Source organism: Schistocerca piceifrons, chromosome 2, assembly GCF_021461385.2.
Source record: "Schistocerca piceifrons isolate TAMUIC-IGC-003096 chromosome 2, iqSchPice1.1, whole genome shotgun sequence".
Lineage (NCBI taxonomy): Eukaryota > Metazoa > Arthropoda > Insecta > Orthoptera > Acrididae > Schistocerca > Schistocerca piceifrons.
Window position 1 is genome coordinate 181,385,480 of NC_060139.1, and position 17,296 is coordinate 181,402,775.

The 17,296-nt window shown below is 38.9% G+C and overlaps 1 protein-coding gene across 6 annotated transcripts in view; it reads right to left on the reverse strand.

Moving 5' to 3' along the window:
* The window catches only part of LOC124776406 (ubiquitin carboxyl-terminal hydrolase 45), a 168,732-nt gene that overhangs the window by 135,263 nt on the left and 16,173 nt on the right, over nucleotides 1–17,296 (reverse strand). For 5 of the 6 annotated variants that reach the window (XM_047251386.1, XM_047251385.1, XM_047251387.1 and 2 more), the window contains exon 4: nucleotides 9,177–9,331. In XM_047251386.1, the coding sequence (XP_047107342.1) occupies nucleotides 9,177–9,331 (155 nt within the window). The remainder of the gene's footprint in view (nucleotides 1–9,176; nucleotides 9,332–17,296) is intronic. The other variant, XM_047251389.1, reaches the window with a different exon arrangement.

The following is a 17,296-nucleotide window of genomic DNA, read 5'->3' on the forward strand; positions in this document are numbered from 1 at the left end:
GCAATTAAGATTTATTACAGTCTATTTTGACAGAAAAATGAAGCATAAGGATTAAAGCAGCCAGTGGATTATTTAGAAGAAATATTGTTTCATGCTGATTTCAATGAAATAGAGGTTAGCAAAGTGACAATTTGCAAGAAATACTGTCATACAAAAGTGACAATGTTTTACTGTAGTGCATGCAGGCTCTTACATAACAGCCCAACTCTGAACTATCATATGGAAATGGGCAGGAAAATGTAAAAGACAAGGAAAGCAACACTTTATCAAGGAGCACCAACCTTCTCCTACTCTTTTTACTGACAAAATTTGCAAGAAAATTGAGCCACCACACTGGTCGGGAACATGTACCCTCACTCCCAATCTGTAGCAAAATGGGAAGCCTCATCTACAGGCAGGTTGTGTGTGCTTCTTGTTTACTGCACTAGATTGTTACACTAAGACTGTAATGTTGTATCTGGTTAGAACAATGTTGGCCATGGTGTTGGTAAGATGCATGAGCCATTTCGCTGAAGAGTTTGGCAACCAAATCTTATTGGACTATGGACTGCAATTTGTGTCCCAAGTTTGGATCTGTGTAACATCCAACAGTGGGGCCCATCACTGTATACAGGAGAGGTGTTTACCATGCAGCAGCCAATCCTGTCGAGAGACCTTTCTGCGAAGTTGAAAAGCCGACCCAGCTACACTGATGAGGAAAACAGGTGAGCCAAGTACATCCCACAATCTGAGAGCACAATAAACATTCTAATCCATGGCCGGTCACAGGACGAATTAATGTCAGCAAAACATACAGCCACACCCCTTAGAGACATGGAAAAATTATCCCCAGCCCCAGATGTGACAACAAAAACCGCTCCCCAGAACAAAAGAGGTAAGGAAGCACTATGGAAAGAATGGCTCAATGGCAGAACTGCCAACAACTTCCATAAAGATAGAGGACATGGTGTTGATTGGAACATTTGTGGCTCAGATCGCCTAGATAAACAAGATATCCAAATTCTACCTCCTGTTTTTACGCCCTTATCAGGTAAAAAAGAAAAGGTGATCAGCAATCACTTGTACCTAGTAGTAGACACTGGCTTGAAAACAGATACCCAAAATAGCAATCTAAAGGCTTTCATCCACTAATGGATCCATTTCTCAGAACATTCCTGAAATTAACATCAAAACCGGACATTATGTTTTTAGTTGTTTTGCTTTAATGTTGTTTCGTTTGTGGTTTGTTAGAAGTTTTTTTTTCTTTGGTTTCAACATTTCATTGACAGGGAACAGCAACTTTATTTAAATTCCTTAAATCGTTTGTTTATTAATGGTTCTGTCAACAGTTGCAGTTATTTATAAGGTGATCAGTTTCAAACCCTTACAGGTTCATTTTCATGCCAGGCCCACTGAGGTTGCATTAACAGTGCCTGATCTTAATAATAACATGTTCGCAGAATGAATGCTACAATTCACACATCCCTCTTACCAAGTCAAACTGATTTTGACTTGCTCATCCTGCTAACATTTATAGAGCATGTGTTGCCACTCAATGTTATTATTAAGACCAGGCACTGTCAGTGCAGTCACAGTGGGCCAGGCTTGACAATGAACCTGTAAGGGTTTGAAACTAGTCCTCTAATAAATTACCACAACTGTTGACAGAACCATTAATAAACGCTTTAAGAAAATTTTCCATTTGGTGTTTATTGTCCAGACAAGGACTGTGTTAGTTAGATATATTTAAATTTAAGATTATAGGCTCTTGACGGCAAGTAGTTCCACAAGAGGGATTCAGAGGCAAAAGGTAAGAAACTTCCTCTGCTAGTAGAGGCATCACAAGTATTTACGAGTGAACTCTGTTTCAGTTGTGAAAGAATCTGGAGATACAGACACTTGTCCTCAAGTAGGAATGGTTTGGCAAGAATGGAAACGACTTGGATCTGTTCTCCTAGTTCAGGATACACCCTTCAGATGTTTGCCATTGCATGGTGTGGTTCTCACCGGTGCACCCTACTCCTTTTCTAAGTACCAGCCAATTGCAGATCGGACTGAAGGATCAATCTATGTCATTGATTGTCTCCAGATGAATACACAGCTCATTCTAACCACAACCCTGAGGTGCAGTAAACATCAGTGCAAGCAATGTAAACCACACCAGTGGCAGCTGCTGTGTAAGAGTACAAGAGCTTGTGAACACCCTAACTTTTGACACCTTGCAAATTTATTGGTTATTTTTCTTTGAATGATGTTAAAAGTAACGTAGTTGCAGTAATCTGAAATACACAGCACAAAATCTACCCTGCTGTGCTACATATTGCTCCACTAGACTCAGCGAAACTTGGCATCAGGTCGTGAGCAAGCCTTCACTTGTGCATATTTTAAGGAATTTCTGCGCAAGCGCAACTGGCTTGACATAATTGCCTTACAGACAAAATACATACAGATTTGATGAACAATGTGTACAGTTCATAGTGTGCACTGCTAGCCCTTACCACTCCACTACTGGTTTACATCAATGCCACAGGTGGTAGCACACTGCAGCAGTCTTTTATCTTCATACATTCACCGTAAACCCCACTATGTGGTAGCACACTCCACAGGCATGCACATTCACACACTACATACTAAAATTAGATCAGATATCAGTTTGTGGGGTCCTGAATGAGGTATGATACATAAAGTTTTGGATTTTATAACAGAGTAATCCATTCTCAGCAAAACCGTAAAACACATCACCATTGATTCTGAGACTGCAGCATTTATTCGTGCTCCAGACATCTGTTGATTTGATGGTTCATCTGTACTGTAGGGCCACATTTTACATATATTTGAACATTCATGAAAAGCTGTCTCACTGATTTCTTTGATATTCAAATAAATTGGTGGGTCGAAGACCGTGTGCTTTTGGCTCTTATGGCTCTCAGTGCCTCATCTGTATTCTAGTCAAGTGACCTTGTTGGTAGATAGTACTACTTGAATTTAATCATTCTTGCAAATGGCGGCTTGTGTTTGGAGTTGGTTGTCTACTGTGCAGGAATCGGCTTTCCCGTGGAGTGTCAACATGAACTCTGTTGAACCTGTATTAAGTGGTTCAAATGGCTCTGAGCACTATGGGACTTAACATCTGAGGTCATCAGTCCCCTGTAACTTAGAACTACTTAAACCTAACTAACCTAAGGACATCACACACATCCATGCCTGAGGTAGGATTTGAACCTGCGACTGTAGCAGTCGCGTGGTTCCAGACTGAAGCACCTAGAACCACTCAGCCACAACAGCCGGCTGTATTAAGTGGTAACAGAAAAGATAATTACCAGGAAAAGTTAAGCACAAAGAAACTAGGGCATTCCAGACCAGATTCGTTGTCTGAGAAAGTGAAGAAATCAGATCAGCGTGACTAAAAGCAAACGCTTAACAAAGAAGTGTATAATAAGTGTATGACGCTACGCGGGTGCAAGGTAGGAGTGCCCGATTTTCAACCCAGAAGTTAATTTGTTAACTAATACATGAATTAGGGAGCTTGTACCTTAGTCCAAAAAAATAAAAAAGCATGAAGGACTCCCACTTACACAGAAATATGAAACAGAGAGTAGCAAGAGCTTAAACATTATCTCGTTCTTGCCATAAACTGTACTTAATTATGTACAAAACAACAAAATTCCATGACAACAAGTCTTCCTTTTACAGACGAGTTGTGCATATTATTATTATTATTATTTCTTTCTTTTCTCAGACGTTATGTCTGGTCAAAAATGGAAACTGACGCGGACCTTGATCAAGCGTGACTTCCTTTTAACTGTACGGTATATGTTATATTGCATTTAGGAACTTTCGGGTAATTGAACATGTATCAATAATTACAGATTTCTGTAGTTGTATATATAAGTTTGGATGTAGCTGTATTGCATTGATGTACTGGTGGATATTGTGTGGTATGACTCCTGTAGTTGATAGTATAATTGGTATAATGTCAACTTTATCCTGATGCCACATGTCCTTGACTTCCTCAGCCAGTTGGATGTATTTTTCAATTTTTTCTCCTGTTTTCTTTTGTATATTTGTTGTATTGGGTATGGATATTTCGATTAGTTGTGTTAATTTCTTCTTTTTATTGGTGAGTATGATGTCAGGTTTGTTATGTGGTGTTGTTTTATCTGTTATAATGGTTCTGTTCCAGTATAATTTGTATTCATCATTCTCCAGTACATTTTGTGGTGCATACTTTTATGTGGGAACGTGTTGTTTTATAAGTTTATGTTGTAAGGCAAGCTGTTGATGTATTATTTTTGCTACATTGTCATGTCTTCCGGGGTATTCTGTATTTGCTAGTATTGTACATCCGCTGTTGTTGTTGTTTTATTATTATTATTATTATTATTATTATTATTATTATTATTATTATTATTATTGACAGCAGCTAAAGTAGTATAAATGTGTTTATGAGCATAACTGTTATACAGCAGATGCTATTAATTTTGCACTCTCATATTTATCTGAATTTAAAAATTTGTGAACACCCAGAATGTATATCTACGAGCTGCCACTGAACTATGTCAACAGAAACCCATAACTTCAGAGAACTAGTTTCTCCAAGCAGGCAAGGAATTGGGATTACGAAAATAAGAGTGAAATTGTCATGCAACAACTGTTATTGTTTAGTTGGGGTTCAAAAAGTGGATCTTATCAATAATAAAGAGGGATTAACCACGGGAAACCAGGTTGGTAATCTGAAAATGCGCTATTGCAGTTACACAGATTGGTTCAACTGGACACAGGGCTAAGTGTCATTACACAAAAAAAATTGTTAAGAATGAAGCAAAGTACAGGGAGTACTCATACTCTCACCTCCCAGCCGGTCTGTGACACGAGGATCAAGAGAGATAAGGCCAAAACGAAGCCATTTCGATATCAGTCTTATTTCTGGTATCATCATCTACCACAGTAGAAAAATATCCAAACTCCTTGATGTAGATTAAGATAACACAAACATGTCCACAGAGAAGGTTTAGTGTTCAGAACTCCGAAAAGAAAAACTTTTTCTAATAAATGTATAATAGAAATATGAAGACAAAGAGTAAACATACTTATTTTGTGTATTGATAATATAATATAAATGAATAGATAAAAAATCTACTCATCAAGCAATGGCATAAACACAAGAGGATTTAACTTTTACAAGTTTTCGGAGCCAGTAGCTCCTTCTTCGGGCACGAGAGTTGGAGGGGATTCCTCCCCAGTGACAATAAGCAGTGGGAAAAGTTTCTGGGTGAGTTACTCATTAAGGTTTTTTTTTTTTAAGGATCTGTCAAGGCGAGACCAAAAGGACAATGACAACACCAAAACACACACACTGACTTGCTGTAGGAGAGACAGTGCTGCCCCCTAATCAGGCTGGCTGTATTGAACTATTTTTCCTCCAGAGTAGCAACACCAGTTTGTCATCCCAAGGTGATAAAACCAGGAGCTACAGGCTCTGAACCTAAATCTGAAGCACTTCCTGATCTTCATTGGTTGATTACAGTTTATCATAAGTTTGACATGCAAGTCAGCGAACATCTTAACCATGACACATTCTGTAAATAATTACTTTGCAGCCAAATATGTTCAGTAAAGACATGAGAACACAACTGCATTTTTCAATAATGCATGACAGGATCATGATCACAGTGACTACATGTGCTTGTGCACAGGCCTGTGGGTAGTCCACTGCCTACTGTACATTGCACTGGTAATAAGCAACACACTGGTACACTTGTGTTCTCATTTCCTCATCCAAATCTCATGGTTCATTTGTTATGTGTGTATCCTCCCTTGACTGGTTCTCTCTAAATACTACATATATTTTTTTCTGAGAGGCTGGATAAACTCTCACTATTATCTATTTTAAATCATCTATCAATTTTCTGTGCATAGCTTGTTGAGGCCATTTGTAATCTGAAACTGAGGATTCTGGGCTATTCCCACTTTCTGAAAGCTGTTTCATTTTTTTACATTGTTCTTGAGAGCATAATACTGATCTTAATTCAATATGCAGTATATCAGTTTCTTCTATAGCCCTTCCCTCTGGCCCTAAATAATCTTAACCAAGCTACAATTGAAACACCCATTTTTGTTAGCGAGGTCACATGCTAATGATCAAGGTGACAGGCAATTTTACAGGGAGCACTCAGATTCTCATCTCTTGATCAGTCAGCATCATAAGGAGCAAGAGAGGTAAGGCTAGCAAGAAGCCGTTTTGGTATGAATCTCATGCCTGCCAACACCATGTATCACCACACCATGTATCACAGCAGAAAAACAGTCAAAATCCTAAATGTAGATTAGTGATAACTGAAATTTGTCAACAGGGTACATTTAGTGTTTCAGATCTCCATAAATGTGAAGATTAAAAGAAAAATTGTTGCTAAGAAATCTCTCTCAGAAATAAGAAGAGAAAGGTCAATGTACTTATTTTGTGTGCCTGTTTGTTTACCCGTTGAATCACAGGAAGGATTAGCTGAGTTGCAAGTACAGTTTGATCAACAGTAATCCACATTTTTTCTTAATTAAATCTTGTCACGAAGAGTGATGACTCAATACAATTATTCTCTCCAAGGCTTCACAGACCTGGAGCTTCTCAAGCATTCACTGGAACTAAACAGGCACTCCAATATGTATTAAATAACTTTGTAAAGCATTACAGATGAAAGGCAGAGATTAGGATTCAAATCTCAATCCAGTACCCACATTTTTTACTTGCCACAAATGCTCATTGCTTTAAGTTCCGATCTTCTCCAGGGAAAACAAGTTAAAAATGATCACCAAGAATGGATTTGTAACTAATAATCTTTTTTTCCTCTTTCACTTACAGTTTCAGAGTATTTCTTGAGGACGTAGACATACACCTAGTCAGTGTAGAAGAAACTGCTACTCTTATGAGTAGGCTGCCTATCATAATTCAGCAGTAGAAATTAACATTCTTCCCAATGCCTTTCCCTTCATCTTCACATGCCCTCTGCTCCACAACAGGTGACAGTGATCTGCTCTCCTTTCCAGCTTTCCCTTCTATTCCTCTCTGAGGAAGGAACATTCAAGTTCCAAAAAATGAATATACACCGACGGAGCAAAAAAACTGCAACATCAAGGAGGAATCGTGCGACACAAATGAAAGTTGGTAGGCGTGTTTCACCATCTGAAAGATGATGTCTATTCAAATTTCACGCCACTCATATAAAAGTGGCACTAGTAGTGCCACTATGAGGATGTGAATCAGGGTTGCTTTAAATACACCCTGTAATAGTTGTGAGCATTACTTACCTTTGAGTTTGGATATAGTGAGTTTACATTAGACAAAAATACCTTTAAGGCAACAAAGACGGCATTATCAAGAATTCACAGAGTTTGAACAAGGTTATGTGACAGGGCTACGAGAAGCTAGATGTTCCTTCTGCAATACATCAGAGAGACTTGACAGGAATGTAGCCACTGTACACGATCACTGGAATCGGTGGTCATGAGAATGTATGGTCGCAAGAAGATCAGACTCTGAACAGCCAAGTAGCACTACCAAGAGGGAAGACCATCATGCTCAGTGCATGGCTCTGGCACATCATACTGCATCTGCAGCAGCGGTTGGCACTAGAGTGACACAGCAAACTGTTACTAGTCAGTTACAGCTCCAAATGCTCTTTACCAGGCCTTTCACTGACCTCAAACCATCACAATTTGCGATTCCAGTGGTTTCAAGTGAGAGCTCATTGGATGAAACCCAATTCTGCCTCAGTGCCAGTGATGGCCGTTTGTTGATTAGGAGGAAGCCAGTCAAGGACCTGCAAGCAACCAGTCTGCATGCTAGACACAGTGGAGCTACACTTAAGAGTTATAATCACATTGACTGCAAAATTGTATGTTGATCTTGTGATTTGACCTGGTGGGCCACCATTCCTGAACAGCATTCCAGGTGATGTTTTGCAACACAGTAACACTCGCCCATATACTGCTGTTGTAATCTACCGTGCTCCACATAGTGTCAACATGGTTCCTTGGCTTGCTCAATAACCAGATCCATCTCCAATCAAACACGTATGGGACAGCATCAGACAACACCACCAGACAGCATTAACCATCCCTATATTGACTGACCAAGTGCAACAGACATGGAATTCCATCCCAGAAACTGACATCTGGCACCTGTACAACACAATGCATTCATGTTTGCATTCAACATTTTGGCAGTTACACTGGTTATTAACATACCAACATTTCACATTTGCAATGGCTTATCTCACACTAACTTCACCCTGTGACCTTGCAATGTTAATTACTTAACTATGTTACCTAGACAAATGTATTCCTGTAAGTTCATTACTCTATGTTAATCACATTTTAGTGTAGCAATTTTTTTCCGTCAGTGTAGGTTTTCAACGTCTATGAGCAATCGCGTAGAAGCAGCAACTGACCAGCAATTCTGTCTCATTGCAAATTTACAGTTTCCTTAACTGATCTTTGCCTTTGATACTGTGAAATAATTTACCACTTTTGATATTCTACAGAGAGAAGATTATGTACATATTTTATATGCCAGTAAAAGAAGGTGACAGCAAACAGTTACAGACAATAAAAATGTAATATATTACTCTTAAAGTCATTTTCATCAGTGTTTATGACACTAACATCGTATTCCATTTCTTTTACAGTAGAAAGTGGGCATAAAGAAATGCAAAAACAATGTATTACAACGTGGTACAGAAACCAGAATGCCTCTACGTAAGGGAATGCCCAGCACTGAATTATAATTTAAACAAACAAGAAATATTAGAGCAAAGAATCCTCTGGAACATTTAAGATCACATAAGAAGCACAGAGGCCAAGAAATTAAGAAGCAATAATGAAAAGTATCAAAATACAGAAAAAAGTAACAGAAACATTAAGGAAATGACTGATTTTATTCACACACACACACACACACACACACACACACACACAGGTTGACTGTCAACAGGCTAACAAAACAGATTTACTACCATTTCTGAAGCAAAAAAATTAACAAAAGTGGATTCATTAAGTTAAAAAGATTTAAACACATAACATACATAAAAACACAAGAAACAGCAGAAAGAGGTACCTCCAGAAGAGAGAGAGAGAGAGAGAGAGAGAGAGAGAGAGAGAATAAATCACAGCTAAAATAAAAATGGAAGTGCATTAGTACCCACCAAATCTTCCACTGCTCCGTGTTGACTGCGAGGGCATGGCTGTCCGAGTGGGGGGTCCGCTGGTGCTTGAGGGCATGCTGTGCTCGCATGCGTCCGCAGCCCTGATGACCACAGCGGAGGCAGAGCCACAGGCCTCCCACAGAACCAGAATCCTGCTGAGGGATTACTGTCTTTTAACTTTTTAAAGTCCAAAATATTTTCTATAAATAGTGTTGCACAACCTCAACGTATTTAAAGATTGGTATCACAGAAGCACCGAAAGCCATTGTAACATACTGTTTCTTCAGACACCAAGTTTCGAACAAGTGAACATCTACCGGTCAGATATTAACACTACACCAAGTTTTAAGAAAGGTTCCTTGGCATCAAAATCATAATTGTTTCAGCCAGCTGTTTACAATATGACTTTGGCCAGACAGTATGTTGAACACTGCAAATGGTTGTCTATTGTAGTACTTGGCAATAAATGAAAAATTTATAACAGATGTATGTGTACATGATAGCTGCTGCAACTAAAGTCAATTATGTATTTGATGGCAAGAAAAAGTCCTTTCAACTGAGGTAATGTTAATTTATAACTTGAAGGAAGTCAGTTGACAGAAACCAGTTTGTGAATACACACACATTACAGCAGCTTTTGGTGGTTTCATAATGCTGTTCTTTTAATGTCCCATCAACAAAAGCACATTATGTTGCTAGATGCACACATTTTTATCTACAATGAAGTGGAGAACTCTTTCTCAGGGCAGGGAATTGTCATCTACAGGCTCGACCAGTACGATACTTCCTGCCAATTGGTGACCTCACACAATACTGAATGACATATGTTTTTAGTGGATGCTGAGTATTTTGTGACCTGATCCTCCCCCTCCCCTACATCAAGTGCTTGTCCCTCACTCACTCAGGGTGTTGTTTTTCCTGAAATTCGTCACGTCTAAGGTAATTCTGGTCTCCTAGAAAGACAAGGCAGTTACCTGATGTATATTACGCATCACATCCCCTGACAGTATACTACAATCACTACTTTTAAATACAGCAGTTAGATAAACCTAACAATGTGCATCTATAATAGCCAGCATCATACAAATGCCATGTAGAACTAGGGCAGCCATGCTTCGTCTGCTCCCCAGAAACTAGCAAATACATTGTAAAATGCAAGTGCCTTGAAAGAATCATGTTAAGCACATTTCTAAAAAATAACTTTGGATCTAAATCTCAAATATAACATAAAATAAGGGAATATAGCAACCACTCACATCTAAGGACTGATGTGTGGAGCTTATAAACAAGTAACAGAAAACAAAATTCTATACTTCAACCTCTCGCTATTCTTCTAGTAAAAGTCCACACTTTCACACAGACAACTGAACACAAATTCATGTAGTAATGGCCTCGTTGTGGAAGTTTACATTTGGATGTTTGTGTGATTGTGTGTGTGTGTGTGTGTGTGTGTGTGTGTGTGTGTGTGTGTGTGTGTGTGTGTGTGTGTGTATTGGCCTTTCCCTTATTTTACATACTGTTCCATCCAGGTATTTCCATTACTGTTATGCAAGCCCAAATATTACTGGTCGCTGAACTATTCTTAACAAATGGTTGCCACGACAGTGTAAGCAGCAGTATGTTATTAAGGTGTCTGTTTAAAAGAAGACCCTTTCTGCACCTTTCAAATGAGGAATTGCCACCTGGATGGCACCTTCAAAGCCCCTGCACAGACTAAGAATGGGACTGACTTCCAGCAACACCACTGCCTATCACATTCCCTGATGGTGTACAACACCCACTACTTTTTAATACAGTGTTTCGGTAAACCTAACATTGTGCAGCTAAAATAGTCATCATCGTGCAAATACCCTGTAGAACTAAAGCAGTCATGCTTTTGTCTGCTAATATGACCTAGCAAATGCATTGTAAAATGCAAGTGTCTTAGGAGAACCATGTCTTCAAACCCCAAAGTATGACAATCAGGGAATATTATGATTAAAAGTAACTTTCAGAATTCTTATAAAATCCTCAAAATAATAAGTATAACTAAATTCTGAAAGACAAGAAAGAACCCTCACACATTTCTCAGTCAAGTACTTGAAACAATTTTCTTGGTGCATTCGTACAGCACCCAAGAGTTAACTATTTTGAATATGCTGCTGCAATTAATGTGACAAAAACTGAAATTTCTGTCAATGAATTAAGGAACACTGTTGGCGGCCTTTTACCAAGAAGGTTATACTGCTCTTGGCATATGCCATATAAGGCTGACAGGATAACACTGATCAGCAGCTTAAGATAATGATGACTGAGGTAAATCCATACTGTCACATGATGTAAAAACACACATGGATAAGGAGCATGAAATGAAGAATTTGATACGCCAGATTTTTGCTCTGTGCAGAGGAATGTGCCTAATGAGATGCAACATCGTTTTTATGTTACAAGTGAAACTTAGGAGCCATCATACTGTATGGAATTAAACTTTGTACATTGATGGTTTTCTTTATCATAGAGTAAATGGAAGGAATATAAGCTGTTTTAAAGCATACGCAAATTTCAAAAATGTGTTGTTTTAGCTACAATCTGTTATCATAAAATGACAGGAAACTACATACTGGTACTTAAATGTCTCGTGTATTTGGTGTTTTTAGTGTTATAACTTTGTGCTTTGAAAGTAGACTGTTTCAATGTTATGGCACTCTTGTGATCTATCAAAAACAAATTGTTTTGGTACAATCTGCCACAGTGAAATATCAAATAATGACATTTGCAGGTACAGTCTTTAGAGAGTATATACTGTATTACCATATAAGGAGGTGTTGAAATTGTAGTAGAGCAGCTGATAGCATTGTGAGCTATAAAGTAAAAAGGTAGCAGGTCCAAGGTTAATGTACACCCTCTTGCAACTTATTGCCACCCCTGAAAGAGGATTCTGGGCCTTTCTTATTAATTCAATAAAAGTATTATCTGCAATAGCCAACGTTATTTGCCGTAATTCTTGTTGCACAGGCCACTGACTGGAATGTTTCCCCGTTGTTGCTGTTGTGGTCTTCAGTCCTGAGACTGGTTTGATGGCCAGAAATCTTAACGTAACTGTCAGTTTGTGACACAAAGTAAGCACAAGTTACACACTGGTAGTTTTTGTTATCAAATTTGTGTAAAATATATATACCCATCTCTTCATTTTAGGGGCTGCCTCATGTTTGTATCTTACCGGCAAATACCTTTTTCAATCATGGTGAGCAGCTTCGAAAAAATCTCCTCTTCCTATTACAAATCTTGAAATTTAATTGCTGAAGTACATTACTCCAGAGTGAGGATAGTCAATGCAATACCAAAAATATGGATATTATGCATATGTGAACTGACATTAGACACTATACTTTAACTTGTATTTAATTCAAAACAGAAAATGGGATGAAGATTCAATTGAGTTAAAGAATAACTTTACTAGTATGTATCTCAAATCACTATACAGGATTATGTAGTGTTCCTCTACATCAATTCACTTTTCAAATCCATCAACAAGTCCACAATCTTCAATATTTTCACCACTCTTCTTCGACAATTAATGCACCCTATTTTATGAGCATCCATTTTCATAAAGGAACCATGCGATTTACATGCGAGATGCAGCCAAACTACTGTTGGAAAATGCCAAGGTCGCAAATCATGAAGAGGAGCAAGTTCTGTGAATGTAGCATTTCAGAGTGCGCAGCAACCACAACGGATGCCACACCTGGCATGCTTTAAGATGAAGAACATGTTCCATGTGAGGACAGCATAAAGGATTTAACATAAATTGACAACATACCTTGAAGCTGAAATCAGTGAGCTAGCAGGAGGATAATGTGTGTGCAAGAACGATTACAGTCTGAACAAAAGTAAGATTACATCTAATATGAGCCTACTTGGAAAGCCACCTCTACTGGGGCCTGTATATGACACTTTCAGCATGACTGATTAATGGACCACTTCCACATGTCCAGCTAAATTGTTGATTTCATTTTATACATAAAATGGAATCAACAACTCAGCTGAATAGCCAAAAGCACACTATCATGCCACTAAGATGCTTTCTGGATTCAGGTCCAGATAAGGCAGCGGTTTATATAAGAATTTTTAATTTGCAGCCCTGTCAGCAACTGTGATAATTGAACATGCAACACGTTAGCCTCAGTTGTAAATAGAAACCAAACTTCACCCAGGTTTAAGTCAAAATAATTTGATCTTCAGAAGCAAGTGACACTAAACTACCATATGCCAAAGTTTGGCCATGTCAAGTATAAAACTGTAGCACCATAGTAACTAGTCATAATCTACATTACTTGGGCTGAAGAGTAACAGCAGGCTCCACTGTGCGGATGAGGTCGGTAGGCCGCAAGAGCTGCACCGGAACTAAATGCGGCGAGAAGCTAGCTGTGTACCGAGCATTGCTGATAATCATGCGCATGCGCGCGTGGAAATATAGATACTTAACAGTAGCTAACTTTACATTAGGAATTGGATTAATATAACCATTAAAACCTTTAATGGCGTAATATGTAAAAGAACTTACTTCTGAGGAGACCAATACCCCTATTTAGGCATTGCTGCCTTTCTCTCAACCATTATGTTTTGCTAAGAATATGTAATTTGACACAATATACATGCACGTACATTGTTCCACTGTAATTATGGCGTTATATACCAAAAAAAGATCCTCGGAAACCTAACACTTAGCCTGAAGTTTGAGCAATGTATTCAAAACTGAGAAATAATTTTGCCAAGTAATATCTATTCTTTCTCACAGGCTCCCTATCTGTTATAGGGGTATCAGTCTCCTCAAAAGTAAGTTCTTTTACATGTTACGCAATTAAAGATTTTAATGGATATATTAATCCAACTCCTAATGTAAAGTTAGCTACAGTTATGTATCTGTATTTCCACGCGTGCATGTGCATGACTATCAGCAATGCTCGGTACACAGCTGCTCGCCGCGTTTAGTTCCAGTGCAGCTCTCGCGGCCTACCGACCGCGTCCGCACAGTGGGGCCTGCTGTTTCTCTTCAGCTAAGTAATGTAGATTATGACTGGTTACTATGCTGCTACAGTTTTATACTTGACATAGCCAAACTTTGGCATGCAGCAGTTTAGTGTCACTCGCTTCTGGAGGTCGAATTATTTTGGCTGAAACCTGGGTAAAGTTTGGTTTCTATTTGCGACTGAGGCTGACATGTTACATGTGCAGTGGTTTATCACCTGGTCTAAAGCTGTCTCTATGCAGCTAGTGATGGCAACACTGGTAGCTATTAAGGCTCATTCAGCCTTTCCCTTATTTACAAAGAAGAATTTAAGTTCCTTCATTTCACAACCTGGAATGTCTCCCAGATTAAATAGAAAAGGCCGTGATGTGTTTTTTTTTTTCCGTTCAGTAATGTGCCAGCATTCTAAAAAAGAAAAAAAAATTTTTTTTCAACTGCCTTGCCTGCCTGCCTCCTTCCCTCCTCGTTAAATGGGCTCTGATGCTGCAAAAATCCACCTCACAGATAGATAGTGAGCTACTCCCATTTTAATTTTATATTCTCAAAAAGGGGTTATAAACACAAAATCAAATAGGGGTAATGCAGGAGTAGGTTTAATAATGAATGGGAAAATAGGAATGCGGGTAAGCTACTACAAACAGCATAGTGAACGCATTATTGTGGCCAAGATAGATACAAAGCCCACGCCTACTACAGTAGTACAAGTTTATATGCCAACTAGCTCTGCAGATGACGAAGAAATTGAAGAAATGTATGATGAAATAAAAGAAATTATTCAGATTGTGAAGGGAGACGAAAATTTAATAGTCATGGGTGACTGGAATTCGAGTGTAGGAAATGGGAGAGAAGGAAACATAGTAGGTGAATATGGATTGGGGGACAGAAATGAAAGAGGAAGCCGCCTGGTCGAATTTTGCACAGAGCACAACATAATCGTAACTAACACTTGGTTTAAGAATCATGAAAGAAGGTTGTATACATGGAAGAACCCTGTAGATACTAAAAGGTATCAGATAGATTACATAATGGTAAGACAGAGATTTAGGAACCAGGTTTTAAATTGTAAGACATTTCCAGGGGCAGATGTGGACTCTGACCACAATCTATTGGTTATGACCTGTAGATTAAAACTGAAGAAACTGCAAAAAGGTGGGAATTTAAGGAGATGGGACCTGGATAAACTAAAAGAACCAGAGGTTGTACAGAGATTCAGGGAGAGCATAAGGGAGCAATTGACAGGAATGGGGGAAATAAATACAGTAGAAGAAGAATGGGTAGCTTTGAGGGATGCAGTAGTGAAGGCAGCAGAGGATCAAGTAGGTAAAAAGACGAGGGCTAGTAGAAATCCTTGGGTAACAGAAGAAATATTGAATTTAATTGATGAAAGGAGAAAATATAAAAATGCAGTAAGTGAAACAGGCAAAAAGGAATACAAACGTCTCAAAAATGAGATCGACAGGAAGTGCAAAATGGCTAAGCAGGGATGGCTAGAGGACAAATGTAAGGATGTAGACGCCTATCTCACTAGGGGTAAGATAGATACCGCCTACAGGAAAATTAAAGAGACCTTTGGAGATAAGAGAACGACTTATATGAATATCAAGAGCTCAGATGGAAACCCAGTTCTAAGCAAAGAAGGGAAAGCAGAAAGGAGCAAGGAGTATATAGAGGGTCTACACAAGGGCGATGTACTAGAGGACAATATTATGGAAATGGAAGAGGATGTAGATGAAGATGAAATGGGAGATATGATACTGCGTGAAGAGTTTGACAGAGCACTGAAAGACCTGAGTCGAAACAAGGCCCCCGGAGTAGACAATATTCCATTGGAACTACTGACGGCCGTGGGAGAGCCAGTCCTGACAAAACTCTACCATCTGGTGAGCAAGATGTATGAAACAGGCGAAATACCCTCAGACTTCAAGAAGAATATAATAATTCCAATCCCAAAGAAAGCAGATGTTGACAGATGTGAAAATTACCGAACTATCAGCTTAATAAGTCACAGCTGCAAAATACTAACACGAATTCTTTACAGACGAATGGAAAAACTAGTAGAAGCCAACCTCGGGGAAGATCAGTTTGGATTCCGTAGAAACACTGGAACACGTGAGGCAATACTGACCTTACGACTTATCTTAGAAGAAAGATTAAGGAAAGGCAAACCTACGTTTCTAGCATTTGTAGACTTAGAGAAAGCTTTTGACAATGTTGACTGGAATACTCTCTTTCAAATTCTAAAGGTGGCAGGGGTAAAATACAGGGAGCGAAAGGCTATTTACAATTTGTACAGAAACCAGATGGCAGTTATAAGAGTCGAGGGACATGAAAGGGAAGCAGTGGTTGGGAAGGGAGTAAGACAGGGTTGTAGCCTCTCCCCGATGTTGTTCAATCTGTATATTGAGCAAGCAGTAAAGGAAACAAAAGAAACATTCGGAGTAGGTATTAAAATTCATGGAGAAGAAATAAAAACTTTGAGGTTCGCCGATGACATTGTAATTCTGTCAGAGACAGCAAAGGACTTGGAAGAGCAGTTGAATGGAATGGACAGTGTCTTGAAAGGAGGATATAAGATGAACATCAACAAAAGCAAAACAAGGATAATGGAATGTAGTCTAATTAAGTCGGGTGATGCTGAGGGAATTAGATTAGGAAATGAGGCACTTAAAGTAGTAAAGGAGTTTTGCTATTTGGGGAGCAAAATAACTGATGATGGTCGAAGTAGAGAGGATATAAAATGTAGGCTGGCAATGGCAAGGAAAGCGTTTCTGAAGAAGAGAAATTTGTTAACATCCAGTATTGATTTAAGTGTCAGGAAGTCATTTCTGAAAGTATTCGTATGGAGTGTAGCCATGTATGGAAGTGAAACATGGACGATAAATAGTTTGGACAAGAAGAGAATAGAAGCTTTCGAAATGTGGTGCTACAGAAGAATGCTGAAGATTAGATGGGTAGATCACATAACTAATGAGGAAGTATTGAATAGGATTGGGGAGAAGAGAAGTTTGTGGCACAACTTGACCAGAAGAAGGGATCGGTTGGTAGGACACGTTCTGAGGCATCAAGGGATCACCAATTTAGTATTGGAGGGCAGCGTGGAGGGTAAAAATCG